This window comes from Salvelinus namaycush, chromosome 2 (genome assembly GCF_016432855.1).
Source record: "Salvelinus namaycush isolate Seneca chromosome 2, SaNama_1.0, whole genome shotgun sequence".
In the NCBI taxonomy this organism is placed as follows: domain Eukaryota; kingdom Metazoa; phylum Chordata; class Actinopteri; order Salmoniformes; family Salmonidae; genus Salvelinus; species Salvelinus namaycush.
Genome location: NC_052308.1, coordinates 59,129,331 through 59,150,638, shown reverse-complemented (window position 1 = coordinate 59,150,638; position 21,308 = coordinate 59,129,331). Strand labels below are relative to the sequence as shown.

General features: G+C 41.9%; 1 protein-coding gene across 1 annotated transcript; it reads right to left on the bottom strand.

The window, feature by feature from the left end:
* Positions 1-6,640: 6,640 nt before the first annotated feature.
* Positions 6,641-19,983, bottom strand: slc22a7a (solute carrier family 22 member 7a). Its single transcript, XM_038966361.1, has 10 exons — positions 19,609-19,983; positions 15,658-15,761; positions 14,984-15,138; positions 14,247-14,415; positions 12,153-12,276; positions 10,036-10,145; positions 9,327-9,541; positions 7,418-7,526; positions 6,929-7,132; positions 6,641-6,716 (listed from the first exon to the last, which is right to left on the bottom strand). The coding sequence occupies exons 1-10, from the start codon at positions 19,981-19,983 to the stop codon at positions 6,641-6,643; spliced, it is 1,641 nt and encodes a 546-aa protein (XP_038822289.1).
* Positions 19,984-21,308: the final 1,325 nt, after the last annotated feature.

Here is a 21,308-nt window from a genome sequence, read left to right as displayed (position 1 = left end):
GTATAAGGTTTTAGAAAATGTGAACGCCGTCTCTAAAATGCTACAGGCCAAAGACGGAGAACTGCACAGGGCAGTCAGCCTACTCAAGGACATGAGAGGTCCTATCCGGATTCTAAAAGGATTTTGAGAAGGCCAACATTACTGGCTGAACATTACAGCAAAGATATATCAGCATGCTTCCCTGGCCAATTACTCTTTTTCAGGGCCTGTTTTAAGAAGGAAATAGCAAAGCACACTACAGTGAGAGACCTGGCCAAGATGCTCATTGTGGATTACAATTCAGTCACTGCTACATTTGGGGAAGTAGTTACAGCGATGCTCCTTTTTATGACTGCCTGTAACTGTAGCCAGTGCCGAGCGCTCCTTTTCCAGACTGAAAATAATTAAATCATACCTGAGGAGCAGCATGGGACAGGAGAGACTGGGTGGGTTGGCCATTCTGTCCATTGAAAACACCAGGGCCAGGACCATGGATTTGAATGCCTTAGTCAACAACTTCGCAGAGCGCAATGCCAGTCGAATGCCAATCAAATGAGTGAGTAAGATTGTATTTTTACAGGGCAGGCTACCCAGACAGCCTATGTAAATCAAGCTTTATATAGATTAATTTACATTTCTTGTCAATCTACGACTATGCTCGATCTGTCTTTGGAAACCATGTTCTTGTGCACGGCCGCTGAGCCATTTCATTGTCATCATAGCCTATACGTTTAACTAGGCTATAAGAATAATAGTAAGCACATACGCATCTTATACTGTTAAATGGCATGCTGCCATTTAAGCAATCTGTTTGAATGCTCCACTTGATGGATTTGCTGGTGTTTTTGCAATAGGCCTCTGCTGGAGGCAGATTATATGAAATACCGGTGTGACAGTTTTGCCGCTGTGCATAACTTCAGCTAGCATGTACTGGGTCATTAGCTGTGTTTCTGTGTTTCTGTCAAGAGGTTTGATCTATATCTTTATGTTTTATAATATAGGATATTGCCTATTATTTGCAGATAAAATAGGGTGTTTTTTGACCGCTTTGTGCTTTCCGTGGTGCTGATCAATATATACGGGGTAATTTCGGACTGCCGTTCATGGTGTTGAATGTGTTGGCTATATTGCGGCTTCTCTGGTAACAGCTTCAAATGGGCACTTAGATTAGGTTCTGCTCTGCTGTTACAATGCTTAGTAATATTAACACACAGCCTTACCAACAATATGGGTGGTGATAGGGGCCCGTCTTTTTGGGGGGTACCTGGGCCCGTCATGATTAAGATATGCTACTGGACAGAAGAGAACCAATCAATAAAAAATCACAACCCCCTTCATAATCGAGCATCATGCCTACAACATCAAGGAGTCTTTCCAGACTCTGAAGTCAGGAAGAATGAGTTCGGTGTCAGCCAGACTAACAGACTGTGGCTTAACCCTGGCAAATGCTAACATCCTTTGTTATGAGATAGTTTCCTATGTGCTTTACTTACTTGCAGTACACAATCACCTTCTCTGCATTTTCCTTTTGGTCTCGCAGCTGCTGTATGACCCAGGCCACCTCTGCTCAGATACCCCTCCTACCTCTGCAAGCGGTTATTGCCAGGTAAATATCAATGTATCATCCTGTGTGGCTCATTTGGTAACGGTGTAGAGCAAGCTAAGCCAAGGTTATGGGCTTAACCCCCACAAAGATCAGAGACATATACAAAAAATACAGTATTCAGTCTGTATAGTGTGAGCCACATTGGATTAAAGTGTCTGCTAAGTGTAGACTGAACAAACATATAAAGGAATATGTAACAATTTCAAAGATTTACCTGAGTTACAGTTCAAATAACGAAGTCAACCAATTGAAATCAATTATTTAGGCCCTAATCTATGGATTTCACATGACTGGGAATACAGATATGCATCTGTTGGTCTAGGATGCCTTAAAAAGTGGGGGCATGGATCAGAAAACCGATCTGTATCTGGTGTGACCACCATTTGCCTCATGCAATGCGACACATCTCCTTCGCATAGAGATGATCAGGCTGTTGATTGTGGCCTGTGGAATGTTGTCCCACTCCTCTTCAATGGCTGTGCGAAGTTGCTGGATATTGGCTGGAACTGGAACGCGCTGTCGTACACGTCAATCCAGAGCATCCCAAACATGCTCAATGGGTGACAATGTCTGGTGAGTATTCAGGCCATGGAAGAAATGGGACGTTTTTCAGCTTCCAAGAATTGTGCACAGATCCTTGTGACATTGGGCTGTGCATTACCATGCTGAAACATGAGGTGATGGTGGCGGATGAATGGTACGACAATGGGCCTCAGGATCTTGTCACGGTATCTTGTCACGGTATTTCTGTGCATTCAAATTGCCATCAATAAAAAGCATTTGTGTTTGTTGTTCGTAGCTTATTCCTACCCATACCATAAACCCACCGCCACCACGGGGCACTCTGTTCACAACGTTGACATCGACAAACCGTTCTCCCACACAACACCTTACACGTGGTCTGTGGTTGTGAGGCCGGTTGGACGTACTGCCAAATTCTCTAAAATGACGGAGGAGGCTCTGTGGCATTGTGTTGTGTGACAAAACTGCACATTTTAGTGGCCTTTAATTGTCTCAAGCAGAAGGTGCACCTGTGTAATGACCATGCTGTTTAATCAGCTTCTTGATATGCCACACCTGTCAGGTGGATGGATTATCTTAGCAAAGGAGAAATACTCATTAACAGAGATGTAAACAACTTTGAGCGCAAAATTTGAGAGAAATAAGTGTTTTTGTTCGTATGGAATATTTCTGGGATGTTTTATTTCATGAAACATGGGACCAACAACACTTTATATGTTGCGTTTATATTTTTGTTCAGTGTAAATGGCAATTTATTTTAAAAAAGAAACTGAGAGCAACAATAGATAGAGCAAATCTATTCTATGATCCCCAGCAGAGATGATCTCTATCTCAGAAATTCCCAGGTGCATCCTGTCGATGAAATCTGTAACCATGGTTTCTGAAGAGGTGGTTCAGGAGCTTGGATAAAATCCAAATCACTGTGCCGAATACAACAGGTGTAGACTTTGCTGTTAAATGCTTACTTACGAGGCCTTTCCCAACAATGCAGAGTTAAAAAGTAAGAAACATTTGCAAATCAAAATGGAACATCTTCATGAAATAAATAATAATGAGGCTATATGCAAGGAGTACCGATACCGAGTCAATGTGCAGGGGTACTTAAGGTTGTTAAGGTAATACAGTATGTACATGTACTGTAGGTAGGGGTAAAAATGACTAGGCAAACTAGATAGATCACAAAAAGAGTAGTAGCAGCAGCGTATGTGGCGAGTGTGAAAGTGTGTACCATCAATATACAGCTGAAGTCGGAAGTTTACATACACTTAGGTTGGAGTCATTAAAACTTGTTTTTCAACCACTCCAAACATTTCTTGTTAACAAACTATAGTTTTGGCAAGTCGGTTAGGAGATCTACATTGTGCATGACACAAGTCATTTTTCCAACAATTGTTTACAGACAGATTATTTCACTTATAATTAACTGTATCACAAGCTGACTGTGCCTTTAAACAGCTTGGAAAATTCCAGAAAATAATGTCATGGCCTTAGAAGCTTCTGATAGGCTAATTGACATCATTTGAGTCAATTGGAGGTGTACCTGTGGATGTATTTCAAGGCCTACCTTCAAACTCAGTGCCTCTTTGCTTGAGATAATGGGAAAAGGAAAAGAAATCAGCCAAGACCTCAGAAAAAACATTGTAGACCTCCACAAGTCTGGTTCATCCTTGGGAGCAATTTCCAAATGCCTGCAGGTACCACATTCATCTGTACAAACAATAGTACACAAGTATAAACACCATGGGACCACGCAGCCGTCATACCGCTCAGGAAGGAGACCCGTTCTGTCTACTAGAGATGAACATAAACTCAGCAAAAAAAAGAAACGTCCCCTTTTCAGGACCCTGTCTTTCAAAGATAATTCGTAAAAATCCAAATAACTTCACAGATCTTCATTGTAAAGGGTTAAACACTGTTTCCCATGCTTGTTCAATGAACCATTAACAATTAATGAACATGCACCTGTGGAACGGTTGTTAAGATACTAACAGTTTACAGACGGTAGGCAATTAAGGTCACAGTTATGAAAACTTAGGACACTAAAGAGGCCTTTCTACTGACTCTGAAAAACACCAAAAGAAAGATGCCCAGGGTCCCTGCTCATCTGCGTGAACGTGCGTTAGGCATGCTGCAAGGGGGCATGAGGACTGCAGATGTGGCCAGGGCAATACATTGCAATGTCCGTACTGTGAGATACCTAAGACATCGCTACAGGGAGACAGGACGGACAGCTGATCATCCTCGCAGTGGCAGACCACGCAGTGGCAGACCACGTGTAAGAACACCTCCACAGGATCGGTATATCCGAACATCACACCTGCGGGACAGGTACAGCATGGCAACAACAACTGCCCGAGTTACACCAGGAACACACAATCCCTCCATCAGTGCTCAGACTGTTCGCAATAGGCTGAGAGAGGTTGGACTGAGGGCTTGTAGGTCTGTTGTAAGGCAGGTCCTCACCAGATATCACCGGCAACAACGGGCACAAACCCACCGTTGCTAGACCAGACAGGACTGGCAAAAAGTGCTCTTCACTGACGAGCCGCGGTTTTGTCTCACCAGGGGTGATGGTCGGATTCGCGTTTATCATCAAAGGAATGAGGGTCCGTCATGGTCTGGGACGGTGTGTCACAGCATCATTGGACTGAGCTTGTTGTTATTGCAGGCAATCTCAACGCTGTGCGTTACAGGGAAGACATCCTCCTCCCTCATGTGGTACCCTTTCTGCAGGCTCATCCTGACATGACCCTCCAGCATGACAATGCCACCAGCCAAACTGCTCGTTCTGTGTGTGATTTCCTTCAAGACAGGAATGTCAGTGTTCTGCCATGGACAGCGAAGAGCCCGAATCTCAATCCCATTTAGCACATCTGAGACCTGTTGGATCGGAGGGTGAGGGCTAGGGCCATTCCCCCCAGAAATGTCCGGGAACTTGCAGGTGCCTTGGTGGAAGAGTGGGGTAACATCTCACAGCAAGAACTGGCAAATCTGGTGCAGTCCATGAGGAGGAGATGCACTACAGTACTTAATGCAGCTGGTGGCCACACCAGATACTGACTGTTACTTTTGATTTTAACCCCCCCCCCCCCATTGTTCAGGGACACATTATTCCCTTTCTGTTAGTCACATGTCTGTGGAACATGTTCCGTTTATGTCTCAGTTGTTGAATCTTGTTATGTTCATACAAATATTTACACATGTTAAGTTTGCTGAAAATAAATGCAGTTGACAGTGAGAGGAAGTTGCTTTTTTTGCTGAGTTTACTTTGGTGCAAAAAGTGCAAATCAATCCCAGAACAACAGCAAAGGACCTTGTGAAGATGCTGGAGGAAACAGGTACAAAAGTATCTATATCCACAGTAAAACGAGTCCTATATCGACCTAACCTGAAAGGCCGCTCAGCAAGGAAGAAGCCACTGCTCCAAAACCGCCATAAAAAAGCCAGACTACGGTTTGCATCTGCACATGGGGATAAAGATCGTACTTTTTGGAGAAATGTCCTCTGGTCAGATGAAACAAAAATGTTTCATTTTTGTTCGGCCAAAATGACCATCATTATGTTTGGAGGAAAAAGGGGGATGCTTGCAAGCTGAAGAACACCATCCCAACCGTGAAGCTCGGGGGTGGCAGCATCATGTTGTGGGGGTGCTTTGCTGCAGGAGGGATTGGTGCACTTCACAAAAGAGATGGCATCATGAGGAAAGAAAGTTATGTGAATATATTGAAGCAACATCTCAAGACATCAGTCAGGAAGTTAAAGCTTGGTCGCAAATGGGTCTTCCAAATGGACAATGCCCCCAAGCATGCTTCCAAAGTTGTGGCATAATGGTTTAAGGACAACAATGTCAAGGTATTGGAGTGGCCATTACAAAGCCCTGACCTCAAACCCATAGGAAATGTGTGGGAAGAACTGGAAAAGTGTGTGCGAGCAAGGAGGCCTACAAACCTGGCTCAGTTACACCAGCTCTGTCAGGAGGAATGGGCCAAAATTCACCCAACTTATTGTGGGAAGCTTGTGGAAGCCTACTTGAAACGTTTGACCCAAGTTAAACAATTTAAAGGCAATGCTACCAAATACTAATTGAGTGTATGTAAACTTCTGACCCACTGGGAATGTGTTGAAAGAAATAAAAGCTGAAATAAATCATTCTCTCTACTATTATTCTGACATTTCACATTCTTAAAATAAAGTGGTGATGCTAACTGACCTAAGACAGGGAATTTTTACTAGGATTAAATGTCAGGAATTGTGAAAAACTGAGTTTAAATGTTTTTGGTTAAGGTGTATGTAAACTTCCGACTTCAACTGTACATGAGTTACACAACTAATTAATATAGACAATAGAATAGTGACATATACAATAGTGACATGCATGATACATGATATAGTGGAAAATGTCCATCATACTAAACTTTTTAGGATATGAAAATCGTAGGAAATAATTTCCCCAATTCAGCAGTTTGGGGAGCTTTCAGGTCAGGACTTGGTACTAGATTTGAATGACCAGCAGCAGCCTTAGGAGTTGTCATCTCATGCTGAAGCTACCGGTAGTGAGTGTATTTCATTCAACTCAACCATGGCATCATTTCTAGACGTGTGCTTATGCCTACCAAGAAAAGGGAAAACAATTAGGCACCTGACTTCGTCATATTAACATAAAAAAAATGTTACAGTAGCTAATAAATTGAGCAGCAATGGTTGCCAACTATCGTCTAGCAAGTTTGATAAGAATCTGTCACACTTTTTAATTGTTTAACCCAGCCTGTATTTAACGGACTGAAAACGAGAGCTTATTGTGCAGAGTGTGTTTGACAGTACCTTCCCTCTACGTCGAGGATGTTTTCCGGAAGACACACATTCAGGGTCTCGGGCAGCAGGAAGACCACACAGCCGCTGCCAATGGCGGTGGCGGCGAAGATAAGTGGGGGCGTGAACACCCAATAGTCCTCCAGCAGCATGACCATGGGGACCAGTGAGCCCCCCATACGCCCCATGAATGAGGTGTAACCTAAACCACACTGTCTGAAGGACGAGGGGAGTGCAAAGTCCGTGTTACCACAGTCTTTCCTGGGGTCTCATTAAGAAAAGTTGCCTACTTTCTTACTTAAATTTCACAGAAACAAATATATCCATAGTGGACAAAGTAGACTCTGTGAAGCATAATTGGGAAACGCAGAAGACTAAGAATGTCAAAAGTTTGAGAATGACCAATCAGACAATTCAACCATCATCGAAGTAAGTAAGGTGATTTAGGAGTAGTGTGCATATGCATGTAAGTTATGGCGCTAGTTTCACAGTCGCACTTACCTGAGAACGGTGGGATAGAGCTCCGCTGTGTAGAGAAAAGCTGTAGTGAAAGCAACTTCTGAGAAACCCTTCCCCACCACAGCTATGCAAGTGCGAACCAGGGCATTTTCTGGATGAAGAAACAAGAAGGATAGGATAAGAACAGGGGCGTCGTGATCCCCAAATCTGAGGGGCCACAAAGTATGTGAGGACGGCTGAGGGGTGTAAGTTGGGAGAATTTTGCATTTTTCAAACACCTGAAACAGCTTTTTCCAGCAATCTAGAGCTGCAATCATTATGCTTAATTCTATGTACAAAAATATATATATTTTTTCTATATATCTAAGCATACGTCTTTTTTAAAGAAACGAAATATGCTTCTCTGCATCTCTGCAAAATTTGAGAGGCGCACCGCGATGCGGTGTGGAGCTTGATTTGGCCTGAGCATACCTCCGGAGGCTCCGCAAATTGCATCACACCCTCCATATGAAGCCTCCGACCACATTTACGGATCAAGCTTAAATTGCCTTTGACTTGATTGATAGCTTGAAATAACTTCTTGATAGCTAGTTATGAGGGATGTCCACATACTTTTGTATATAGTGTATCTGGGTTAGCTAAAACCAACTTTACAAAATTGCTAGGTGGCTAGTAGTATTACATTTTAGTAAATTTGACTAAATCACTCACTCAAAATGTACCAAGTATAATCTATTAAATGTATAAATATTATTTACATATTAATGTTTAAACAATAATCAAAAATTTGACTAGGGGAAGAACTATTCAGAGACTTGCAAAATGTAGATAACCTCTGTCAACAACAATTATACAGAGCAGGCCTGACACAAAATGTAGAAATAGTAGCTTACTTTGACAACAATTCAGTGAACGCAACAAGTATTAGAGAAGATACAAAACAGACAATTTTAAAAGGTACACAATTTCCCAATAAGATTTGTAGGACAAATTATTCATATTTCACACTGTCACATTAGTGTTTGCATTTAGCCTACAACATGACATGGAGTTTCTGGAAGCATGACCCCATCCTTTAAAGTAGCACAGAATGAGTAGGACACCCAAAGTAGGTTTCTACACATCTCCCACTCTTTGCCCTGCGTCCACTCCGGATGCACACCACTCCCTCTCTTGTGCCCTTTAAACTTCCCCAGAGAGTGACCTGCTTTCAAATTATGATTAACAACTCGGTCCACACCCCTCTGTGCCACACTGTTGGCTCCCCCCTTCCCTACCACTATAGCCATCACAAAGTGAATGCACAACGGGCATTTTAAATGCCTTCAGGGACCAGTGCCTGCGGTTAATGGGAAGGGGCCTTTGCAGGTTCCCTCATACAATGTATGCATTTATGATGGCAATGTTGAGCATCCCCCAAAACACATACTTCCACCATTTCTGTCTGTCTAACATTCTATTAGCTCTTCAGTTGGTCAAGATGGTCAACTCTGCTCATTTTCTTGTTGTAATCCATTAAAGCTCTGGAACAGATATGTTTATTCTGCCTGAACTTGGACACTAGTTTGAGGATGTCCTTCCCTGAGCTGTTTGTGGACAGACAATCTCTTTTGACCCTCCACCAACACGCCATTACATTATCTGCAGACCATTTTACACTCTGACCTCTCTGGAGCTTTCCCTTCATAATGGCCTTGGGGAAGTTCTTACGGTTGGGCCTTACTATGCCACAACAATCAGTACGGTGGATGCCCATGAGTGCTCCCTATGGGCATGACGCCTCTGGATAAAAGTCCCAGGATAAGAGAAGAGCAACTGTGTTTTAAACCGTTGCATTGATATTCAATGTCACTGTTTAGTATTTTGTGAGTTGTTTTAATATGGCAGAAACTCCTCAATACAGGACCTGAAACCCAAGATGAGTGTGCATAGAGTGTTTTTAATAACCTACCTGTGGGGATAGCGGTATTGAGAGCTATCAGCGCTCCCGTGATGATGAGAGACCACGCCTGGCCATTTCTTCGGCCAATGCGATCCAAGGCGAAGTAGGCCCCCACTTTGGCTGGGACTTCAATTGCGCCGTAGACAAAATGAGTGAGGTACATGTTCAGACCAAACCCTGTAATCTTATAGCTGATCCCATAGTATGCGAACGACACAGCAAACCTTTTGGGAGGTAAATATAGGTAAAAACATTACTTGCAGTTTCAGTGAGGGCTCGACATATATTATAATCAGTAATTGGGGAAACTTAAAATATGAGTAAGTGAAAGAAGGGAAACATTTTATGGGGCAGAATGTTTTAATTAAAACATGTTGAAAGTGGAATCATGGAGATTGCAGGTCTAAACTGGACACAAATGTACATGCATGCCACAAACTATACACACACACACACACCTATTTCTCTTCACAGCAGTAAGTCCACTCTCGCCCTAGCTTAGGGGCAGGCAGACTCTATATATCTCCAATCAAAGTTATGGGTGGAGTTGTGGAATCATAGACCTTTCAGGCCTAAACTGGAGACAAACACACTCATGCACAAACACACACACACATTTCTTCCCAAATACTCCACTCTCCCTAGCTTAGGGACAGGCAGCTTCGCTAATTGTCTGTCTCATCAAAAAGGTCAAGGGTGAAACATTTTTTCCTCATACCAGAATATTCCTGAGCAAATAGTGATTTTCCTGAGCTTGGGTGTCTTGACCAGATCCAAGTAGGAATAGTTCTTATTGGCAACCTCAGAAACAGTTACCTTCCTCAAAGTCTAAGATAAGAACGAATTAGAATATAAAGTTCAGAGGTTAATGTTCAGATATATTTTATTAGTCAAGTTTCAGTAGAATAATTTTGGTCTGCATTTATTCTATAATGCTCAATAGGTAATAAGCAGAGCTTTGCAAAACATATATTTTTTAAACAATTGGACAAAATGTAAAACCTCCAAGATAAATTGTATTTTGTACAAAAGTTTTCATTCAAATGTCAGATGAATTTCAGGATTTATCAATTTGTTCTCAAACACATGTATTTTAAGACATGAGAAAATGATGGTGTTTTGTTTACATTTCATTCAATTATGTATTTACTGTGTCTTCAGAAAGTATTCATACTTATTCCACATTTTGTTGTGTAACAGCATGATTTTAAAATGGATAAAATGGATATTTTTTCTCACCCATCTACACACAATGCTCCATAATGACAAATTGAAAATACGTTTTTATACATTTAAGAAAATGTATTGAAAATGAAATACAGAAATATCTCATTTACATACGTATTCATACCCCGGAGTCAATACTTTGTAGAAGCACCTTTGGCAGTGATTACAGCTGTGAGTCTTCCTAGGTAAGTCTCGAAGAGCTTTCCACACCTGGATTGTGGATTGACATTTTTTATTTTTTATTATTCAAGCTCTGTCAAGTTGGTTGCTGATCATTGCTAGATAACCGATTTCAGGTCTTGCCATATATTTTATAGTAGATATAAGTAAAAACTAACTCGGCCACTCAGAAACATTCACTGTCTTCTTGGTAAGCAACTCCAGTGAGATTTGGCCTTGTGTTTTCGGTTATTATCCAGCTGAAATGTGAATTCATCTCCCAGTGTCTGGTGGAAAACACACTGAACCAGGTTTTCCTCTAGGATTGTGTCTGTGCTTAGCTCTATTCCGTTAATTTTTTATCCTGAAAAACTCCCCAGTCCTTAACAATTACAAGCATACCAATAAGATGATGCAGCCACCACTATGCTTAAACATATGGAGAGTGATAGTATGTAATGTGTTGTATTGGATTTGCCCCAAACATGACACATTCAGGACAAAAAGTGAATTACTTTGCCAGATTTTTTCCAGCATTACTTTAGTGCCTTGTCGCAAACAAGATGCATGTTTTGGAATATTTTATTCTGTATTGGCTTCCTTCTTTTCACTACAATGTTGTTGATCCATCCTCAGTTTTCTCCTATCACAGCCATTAAACTCTGTGACTGTTTTAAAGTCACCATTGGCCTCATATTGAAATCCCTTAGTGGTTTCCTTCCTCTCTGGAGGAAGGACACCTGTATCTTTGTAGTGACTGGGTGTATTGATACACCATCCAAATTGTAATTTTCAACTTCAAGGGGAAGGGGAAGGGCTCAAGGGGATATTTAATGTCTGTTAAAAAAAAACAATTTTTTTTACACATCTACAATAGGTGCCCTTGTTTGGGATGCATTGGAAAAACTCCCTGGTCTTTGTGGTTGAATCTGTGTTTCACTGCTAGACTGTGGGACCTTACAAATAATTGTATGTGTAGGGTACAGAGACGAGGTAATCATTCAAAAATAATGTTAAACACTTATTGCAAACAGAGTGTGTCCATGCAACTTATTATGTGACTTGTTAAGCACATTTTGCCATAACAAAAGGGTTGAATATCCTAGTTACTGACTCAAGAATTATGATATTTTAATATTCATACTTTTTTTCATTCAGGCTGTAACACAAAAAAAAAAAGGAAAAATTCAAGGGGTTTGAATAGTTTCTGAAGGCAATGTATTTACATTTATTTTTTGATAGCACCCAGGGCTGGGGTCAATTTAAATCCCAGGCAATTCAGGAAGTGTACTGAAATTCCAATTACAAATCCAATTCCCTTCAATTCGAAAAATGTGGAATTGGAATTCAGAATTGATTGGAATTGAAATGGACCCCTACCCTGATAGCAGAACATTATTAAACTGAGAAGAAAGAGTCCCTAGTGTACACCTGGGCTCGTTAACTCACCTCAGTGTCTAGTTTTGCAGCGTAACCATACTTCCCATTCATTATGGCACACTGCACCAAATACTTCTTTGCCTCCTTAACTTTGCCTTTGGCCAGTAGCCATCTGGCAGACTCTGGTATCCACCTAAACGAAGAAAAAAAAATCTGGACGTTATATTTGTCATTATCCACTGCTGTAACAGGATAATATCTTGGACACAAAATCTGAGATTCAAACCATGAGCACATTGATTCATTAATAACCTTTAATAATAATAATGCACTTTAATCCTTCATCAATCACTGTACTGTTATTCGTTTTGTTTCATTCGTAACTCTACATTAGATGTACTGCATAACGCTAACATGTGGGAACACATCATACCTATGTCTTCTTTTCCATTGGCAACTTTCAAATGTATGTAGTTCTGTCCTTGAGCTGTTCTTGTCTATTGATGTTCTGTATTATGTCATTCTGTATTATGTTACATTTGAGCAAATGTATAAAACTAAAACTGAAATATCACATTTACATAAGTATTCAGACCCTTTACTCAGTACTTTGTTGAAGCACCTGTGGCAGCGATTACAGCCTTAAGTCTTATTAGGTATGACGCTACAAGCTTGGCACACCTGTATTTGGGGAGTTTCTCCCATTTTTCTCTGCAGATCCTTTCAAGCTCTGTCAGGTCGGATGGGGAGCGTTGCTGCACAGCTATCTTCAGGTCTCTCCAGAGATGTTCGATCGGGTTCGGGTTCTGGCTGGGCCACTCAAGGACATTCAGATACTTGACCCGACGCCACTCCTGCGTTGTCTTGGCTGTGTGCTTAGGGTCGTTGTCCTGTTGGAAGGTGAATCTTCGCCCCAGTCTGAGGTCCTGAGCACTCTGGAGCAGGTTTTCGTCAAGGATCTCTCTGTACTTTGCGCCATTCATCTTTCCCTCAACCTGACTGGTCTCCTAGTCCCTGCCGCTGAAAAATATCCCCACAGCATGATGCTGTCACCACCATGCTTCACCATAGGGATGGTGCCAGGTTTTCTCCAGACGTGACAAATAGTTCAATCTTGGTTTCATCAGACCAGAGAATTTTGTTTATGATGGTCTGAGAGTCCTTTAGGTGCCTTTTTGCAAATTCCAAGCTGGCTGTCATGTGCCTTTTACGTCTGGCCACTCTACATTGAAGGCCTGATTAGTGGAGTGTTGCAGAGATGGTTGTCCTTCTGGAAAGTTCTCTCATCTCCAGAGGAACTCTGGAGCTCTGTCAGAGTGACCATCGGGTTCTTGGTCACCTCCCTGACCAAGGCCCTTCTCCCCCGATTGCTCTGTTTGGCCGGGCAGCCAGCTCTAGGAAGAGTCTTGGTGGTTCCAAACTTCTTCCATTTAAGAATGATGGAGGCATTTTTTGTAACCTTCCCCAGATCTGTGCCTCAACACAATCCTGTCTCAGAGCTCTACGAACAATTCCTTCGACCTCATGGCTTGGTTTTTGCTCTGACATGCACTGTCAACTGTGGGATCTTATATAGACAGGTGTGTGCCTTTCCAAATAATGTCAAATCAATTGAATTTACCACAGGTGGACTCACAAATTGTATAAACATATTTCAGTTTCTTGTTTGTAATACATTTGCAAAAATGTCTACAAATCTGTGTTCGCTTTGTCATTATGGGGTATTGTGTGTAGATTGATGGGAAAAAAATAATACATTTTAGAATAAGGCTGTAATGTAACAGAGTGTGGAACAGGGAAAGGGGGAAGAATACTTTCCGAATGCACTGTATGTCATGGCTATGATGTTATTGACTATGGGCTATTCAGGTCTTGCTCCAAAACCACTTCTATAGTATCACAGCAAAAATCTGTAAGATACTGTCCTTTCTTTTTTTTAAATAGTCTGTTTAATGAGATTTTTGTGACATTTCAAGTGTAAAGATGGACAGATTACTCAATTAATTTCCTTCCCACATTTGTCAGAAATATACTGTCTTTTACAGGGTTGGACTTCATTCCATTTCAATTCAGGAAGTACACTGAAATTCAAGTTTACTTCCTGAATTGACTGAATTGAAATGGCATTGCCCCCAACCTGGAGTTTTTCTAGCCCCATCTTACCACCAGGAGATGATTGCAGCGATGCAGGGGGACGTCACCACCAGCATGAGATATCTCCAGTCTCGTATGAAGTATGCCAGGAGGGCCAGGAGCATGTTGCCCACACTCCAGCCCAGACTGATAATGGTCCCTGTGAAGGTGCGATGCTTAATGTCCGTCCACTCTATACCTGGAGGGAAAAACACAACTGCAACTTACCTCTGTGTACAGTAAATAGCATTTATGGGATAGGTTAAAAAAAATATATTGTCAGGGTAGTCCTTTAGGACTGATTTTGGGCCCATTGCTTTAAAACGACTGTCTGGGATCTGGAAGTCTGTTCAATGGACATTTCAATTCTTGATGAAGCCTCAAACGGGCTTTCACTATCATAACCCAAAATATAACGTCTTATACCTTTATTGTTCTCAAACAAGAATGTAAACAAACCATGTATAGCTTTGTTTAAAACTATCATGTGGATGTCATGGACTGTAAGTCCTTGCATCCATAGCTCTGTCTATAAATTTGAGAGGGGTTATATTTTCCATTGGATGTTCAGTCCTTGCATCCATAGCTTTGTCTATAAATTTGAGAGGGGTTACATTTCCCAGTGGATGTTCAGTCCTTGTATCCATAGCTCTGTCTATTAATTTGAGTGTGGCTGCATTGTTGTTGTTTGAACTACAGATTGCCCCTTTAATCAACACATATCATGTTATAGGAAACCCAGTGGGGGTTAAAGATCATAATAGTACTCAGGGCAAGAGTGGTAATGGTCATTCCCGTCAGTGCGACTCCACAGAGGGTCCTGGTCACGGCAAACATGACGTAAGAGACAGAGAAGGCGGACATGGTTCCGAACACGGCACTGGCCACGAAGGACACTAGGATCATGGGCTTCCGACCAAATCTGCAGCAGGAGAGAAAGGGGAAAGATTCAGAGTTCCTTCAGCGGTCTTCACTGTCTGAATGTCTGCCACAAAATACAGAAGTACAGCGCTTTCTCTCCCCCAAAAATTATTTTAACCACTAGCCCTAACCCTGACCTTAATCCAAACGTTAACCTGACTAACTTGGTCATCGAATTCTGATGATATAGCAAATTGAGTAATTTGTAGCATCTAGTAAGTAAGGACATTCTCTTTTATTGTGACCATTAGTCTGCAGCTAATGTATGACTGTCTACTTCTATCGAGACCGTGTTAAGAAAGCAATGCCAATTTTCTTGTTTCATGTTGAGAAAAGACAACACAGTTTTGAAACATGGCCAAGCCTATGTTTTGTAAATTATGTTTGTATGCAAGATGCTGTGGTCAAGTGGTAACATGCATGTCCTGTAAATGTTGAATTTGGGAACATTAATATTGTCAAATATTTGTCACAGTTATTACCATAGAATAATTAGATTCTAATAGGATAAATAACATACTTATCTGAGAGGTATCCAAATATAACTGCACCGATTGTGACTCCAACGAAAAAGAAAGTAGCAACGGCCTGGTTTAATTTCTTACGGTCACACACCAAATCCCACTGTGAAAAAATAAACAGGTTCATAAATCAGAATTAACCCCCAGTTCCACCAGTTTTCCCACAAGCACCCCAAGGTGTCACAAAACAGCAAACAAGGCCTTTCACACCACAATGTGAAAAGAAATGATCCAAGCCAGCACAGTTCGGTTTGGGTCAGCCATGTAGGGTAAAGACTTGGGCTGCAGTGTGACCGTATTACCGCCACACTGGCAGTCATGAGTCAAGACCGCATAAAATTCCATGTGGCAGTTGAGTCACGGTAATCTCCTCTTATGCACTCTGGACAGGCTTTGATAGTACCCAACTCACTAATGACCATCAAGTCCTAATGGCCTGGTACTCAGGGCTCCATTGTCCCTGAGGAATAGAAAATCACATCAAACACTTATCAGAAAAACAGTATCATGCTTTTAAAACTCACCTCACTGTGATGATCAATTTAAAGAAAGATGTTCAACAGCAGGTTGAAACTGAGTGTAAAACATGGTCGTTGTGGATGTTGTTTCAAAACCTAACACAACAAAATGGACAGCTCTTTCTAAGATGATTATTCATTCAAAACACCTATACGAATATTGGAGCTTAAGCAATCGCATAGGCTTATGAGCTCAAGCCCGAAGAAAACCCCCTGAATACATACAGTTGAAGTAGGAAGTTTACATACACCATAGCCAAATACATTTAAACTCAGTTTTTCACAATTCCTGACATTTAAATCCTAGTAAAAATTCCCTGTTTTAGGTTAGCTAGGATCACCACTTTATTTTAAGAATGTGAAATGTCAGAATAATAGTAGAGAGAATGATTTATTTCAGCTTGTATTTCTTTCATCATATTCCCAGTGGGTCAGACGTTTACATACACTCAATTAGTATTTGGTAGCAGTGCCTTTAAATTGTTTAACTTGGGTCAAACGTTTCAGGTAGCCTTCCACAAGCTTCCCACAATAAGTTGGGTGAATTTTGGCCCATTCCTCCTGACAGAGCTGGTGTAACTGAGTCAGGTTTGTAGGCCTCCTTGCTCGCACACGCTTTTTTAGTTCTGCCCACAAATTTTCTATAGGATTGAGGTCAGGGCTTTGTAATGGCCACTCCAATATCTTGACTTTGCCACAACTTTGGAAGTATGCTTGGGGTCATTGTCCATTTGGAAGACCCATTTGCGATCAAGCTTTAACTTCCTGACTGATGTCTTGAGCTGTTGCTTCAATATATCCACCTAATTTTCTCTCCTCATGATGCCATCTATTTTGTGAAATGCACCAGTCCCTCCTACAGAAAAGCACCAAATCAAATCAAATCAAATTTTATTTGTCACATACACATGGTTAGCAGATGTTAACAACATGATGCTGTCACCCCCTTGCTTCACGTTTGGGATGGTGTTTTTCAGCTTGTAAGCCTCTCCCTTTTTCCTCCAAACATAACGATGGTCATTATGGCCATTTTGTTTCATCAGACCAGAGGACATTTCTCCAAAAAGTAAGATTTCTCCAAAAAGTTCGATCTTTGCCCCCATGTGCAGTTGCAAACCGTAGTCTGGCTTTTTTATGGCGGTTTTGGAGCAGTGGCTTCTTCCTTGCTGAGCGGCCTTTCAGGTTATGTCGATATAGGACTTGTTTTACTGTGGATATAGATACTTTTGTACCTGTTTCCTCCTGCATCTTCACAAGGTCCTTTGCTGTTGTTCTGGGATTGATTTGCACTTTTTGCACCCCAGCACGTTCATCTCTAGGAGACAGAACGCGTCTCCTTCCTTAGCGGTATGACGGCTGCGTGGTCCCATAATGTTTATACTTGCGTACTGTTGTTTGTACAGAGAGCGTGGTACCTTCAGGCGTTTGGAAATTGCTCCCAAGGCTGAACCAGACAACCAGGTCTACAATTTTTTTCTGAGGTCTTGGCTGATTTATTTCGATTTTCCCATGATCTCAAGCAAAGAGGCACTGAGTTTGAAGGTAGGCCTTGAAATACATCCACAGGTACACCTCCAATTGACTCAAATGATGTAATTTAGCCGATCAGAAGCTTCTAAAGCTATGACATCATTTTCTGGAATTTTCCAAGCTGTTTAAAGGCACAGTCAACTTAGTGTATGTAAACTTCTGACCCACTGGAATTGTGATACAGTGAATTATAAGTGAAATAATCTGTTTGTAAACAATTACTTATGTCATGCACAAAGTAAATGTCCTAACCGACTTGTCAAAACTATAGTTTGTTAACAAGAAATTTGTGGAGTGGTTGAAAAACGAGTTTTAATGACCCCAACCTGAGTGTAAACTTCCGACTTCCACATATTACGGATGGCAGAAGAACAGATTTTCTGAAGACGTATTTTTGGTAATTCCCAGCTGCACATGATGATGGAGCACATGATGACTGGGAGTGTGACAAAGTCATAGGTCACATGTTATTTGGATAGACAACAACAGATCTGTTGATGCTCAATCTATCACCCTATCAACTCATCAACTGCATCTCTGTTGATATGCAACAGCTTGCTCACGTGAAGGCTTTGGTTGGGGCTACAATTTAGGATTAGGGTAAAGGGGGATACCTAGTCAGTTGTACAACTGAATGCGTTCAACTGAAATGTGTCTTCCGCATTTAACCCAACCCCTCTGAATCAGAGAGGTGTGAGGCGCTGCCTTAATCGACATCCACGTCATCGGCGCCCGGGGAAGGTTAGTGGATAGTTAGTTGAATAATTGTTGAGAGTTAATGGAACACCTATAACCTATATAACCATATATTGCAACATCACAAACACCTCATTACCACAAACCACCACATCATCATACAATTCATCGAAGATGGGTAAAGCCATAACAAATGAAAACCAATGGAATGGATAAAAAAAATATTTTACCAGGTAAATTGACTGTGAACACATTCTCATTTACAGCAACGAGCTGGGGAATAGTTACAGGGGATGAATGAGACAATTGTAAACTGGGGATGATTAGGTGACCATGATGGTATGAGAGCCAGATTGGGAATTTAGCCAGGACACCAGGGTTAACATCCCTAATCTTACAATAAGTGCCATGGACTCTTTTAGTGACCACAAAGAGTCAGGAGACCTGTTTAACATCCCAGCCAAAAGACAGCACCCCAACATTGCCCTGGGGAATTGGGATATTTTTTTTATACCAGAGGAAAGAGTGCCTCCTACGGGGCCTCCAACACAACTTCCAGCAGCATCTGGTCTCCCATCCAGGGACTGACCAGGACCAACCCTGTGTAGCTTCAGAAACAAGCCAGCAGTGGGATGCAGGATGGTATGCTGCTGGCCTACTGTACACTGTGTTACATATGCTGTGGTTATGAATCTGATTGGCCATCTCTTGGTAAAATATGCATGTATAAAAAATTACAATGGCAGTGCTATTTATAGCTACACAAGCTAACCACCATTCTATCAAATATTCAGTTGGAGTTACTGTAGTCATGGAAACAAATGATATTGGGGAAGTTTTACAGTTTGATCATTTTTTTCTTCTGATTGACAGAAACTACAAACAGGGTAACAATTAACATGAACTGCATGTTCACGAAGCATACATTAGACATCTATAAGCACATTAACATGACATTACATCGACATAAGGCATCAAACCCATCGGTACAAGTGTTCTGGAGGTAGGAGCTTAGACTGCTAGACCACCATTGTGGGCAACAGTGTTAATTTTTTTTATTTTACTTTTTTTTTAACTATGTAGAACAAGGGGAGGAACGATAGATTTTTACCTTGTCAGCTCGGGGATTCGATCTTGCAACCTTTCGGTTACTAGTCCAACACTAACCACTAGGCTACCCTGCCGCCCCGTTAATAATGACATTACCTGGGTGGCAGTGGTGGATGTGAACTGGGAACGGTCGTACACCCAGCCGTCCTGGCACGGCACCGACATGGACACATTGGTGTAGTTGGAGTGGCCAAGGTCAAGGGTCACCAGAGTGGCAAAGGCCCTGCAGGAGCTGAAGGAGCCGTCGGCTTCACGAGGGACCCTGAGGGCCAACGTCATGGGGTCGGCCAGGGTTTGGGGTCCATCTCCATGGATCCCGAGGGCGCAGTGGTGCGGAGGCACACCCGAGATGAAGTTGTGCAGGAGAAAGTGGAGGGGGAGAATGACCCTGGGCAAGCAGAGCAAGTGGAGCATGAGGAACTGAAACTTGGAGAAGCCACCCACCTCGTCCAACACCTCCTCGAACCTCATCACGAGAGTGTATGAGTGTGGGTCTGTGTTAAGTCAGACTACACCGGCCTCCTTTTTTCTTCTTCCCTCTCTGTCTTCTCTCCCCCAGGAATAGGAGTCTCTCAATGTGGAGTACCCAACAGAGGGAGGGAGGGTCTTATTCAGTGTAAGTGTGCAAATTGAGGCACACCATAGGCCTTGCTTCTGATTCCCACACTGTCTGTGGATAATCCCAATATAGTACACTACTCATCGTAGTATTTCATAGCGCTAGCTTCTGTCGTACGCCTGTTGAACTGTGAGACACACAAACACTCCTTTGTGTAAAATGGTATGTGTGAAATAGTACTCACAGGGATCCTCTTCACCAGAACTTCTCACCTGACCAACAGCGAAAAAGCAGATCTAATACATTAGCTCTGGCAAGAGCTCCTTCCTGAAATCCATCGTAATAGTGCTGGTTGTGTAAGATGTAAACTAATGACCAGATAGAACTAATAATGAAGATGATCCCTGTCTAACTCTTGAGCATATGTTGGCTTCCATCTATGATTTAGAAAATGTGATTTTATACTGAACAAATGCAACATAATTGCAACAGGCAACAATTTCAACGATTTTACTGAGTTACGGTTCATATAAGGAAATCAGTTAATTGAAATAAATTCATTAGGTCCTAATCTATGGTTTTCACATGACTGGGCAGGGACGCCCATCCACGGGAGCCAGGTCCAGCCAATCAGAATGAGTTTTATTACAGACAAAAATACTCCTCAGCTTCATCAGCTGTCTGGGTGGCTGGTCTCAGACGATCCCGCAGGTGAAGAAGCCGGATGTGGAGGTCCTACGCTTGCATGGTTACACATGGTCTGCGGTTGTGAGGCCAGTTGGATGTACTGCCAAATTCTCTAAAATGACTTTGGAAGCAGCTTATGGTAGAGAAATGTACATTCAATTCTCTGGCAACAGTTCTGGTGGACAATCCTGCAGTCAGTATATCAATTGCACGCTCCTTCAAAACTTGAGACATCTGTGGCATTGTAACACAACTTAACATTTCAGAGTGGCCTTTAATTGTCCCCAGCATAAGGTGCACCTGTGTAATGATTTTGCTGTTTAATCAGCTTCTTGATATGCCACACCTGTCAGGTGGATTGATTATCTTGGCAAAGGAGAAATGATCACTAGCAGGGTTGTAAGCAAATATGTGCACAAAATTTGAGATGGGTGTAATGGTCATATGGATTGAGAATATATTGTTTTATTTAACATATAAGGCACGGGGGGTGTGGTACATGGCAAACATACCATGGCTAAGGGCGGTTCTTATGCAAGACGCAACGTGG

Excerpts from the sequence above, each read along its gene's own strand:
- slc22a7a (XM_038966361.1), bottom strand. The coding sequence starts at position 19,983 with ATGAGGTTCGAGGAGGTGTTGGACGAGGTGGGTGGCTTCTCCAAGTTT. Across the intron at positions 15,139-15,657 it reads TTTGGATACCTCTCAGATAA|ATTTGGTCGGAAGCCCATGA; the intron begins GTATGTTATTTA and ends CTCCTGCTGCAG. Across the intron at positions 14,416-14,983 it reads CATTACCACTCTTGCCCTGA|GTATAGAGTGGACGGACATT; the intron begins GTACTATTATGA and ends TTTTCCCTCCAG.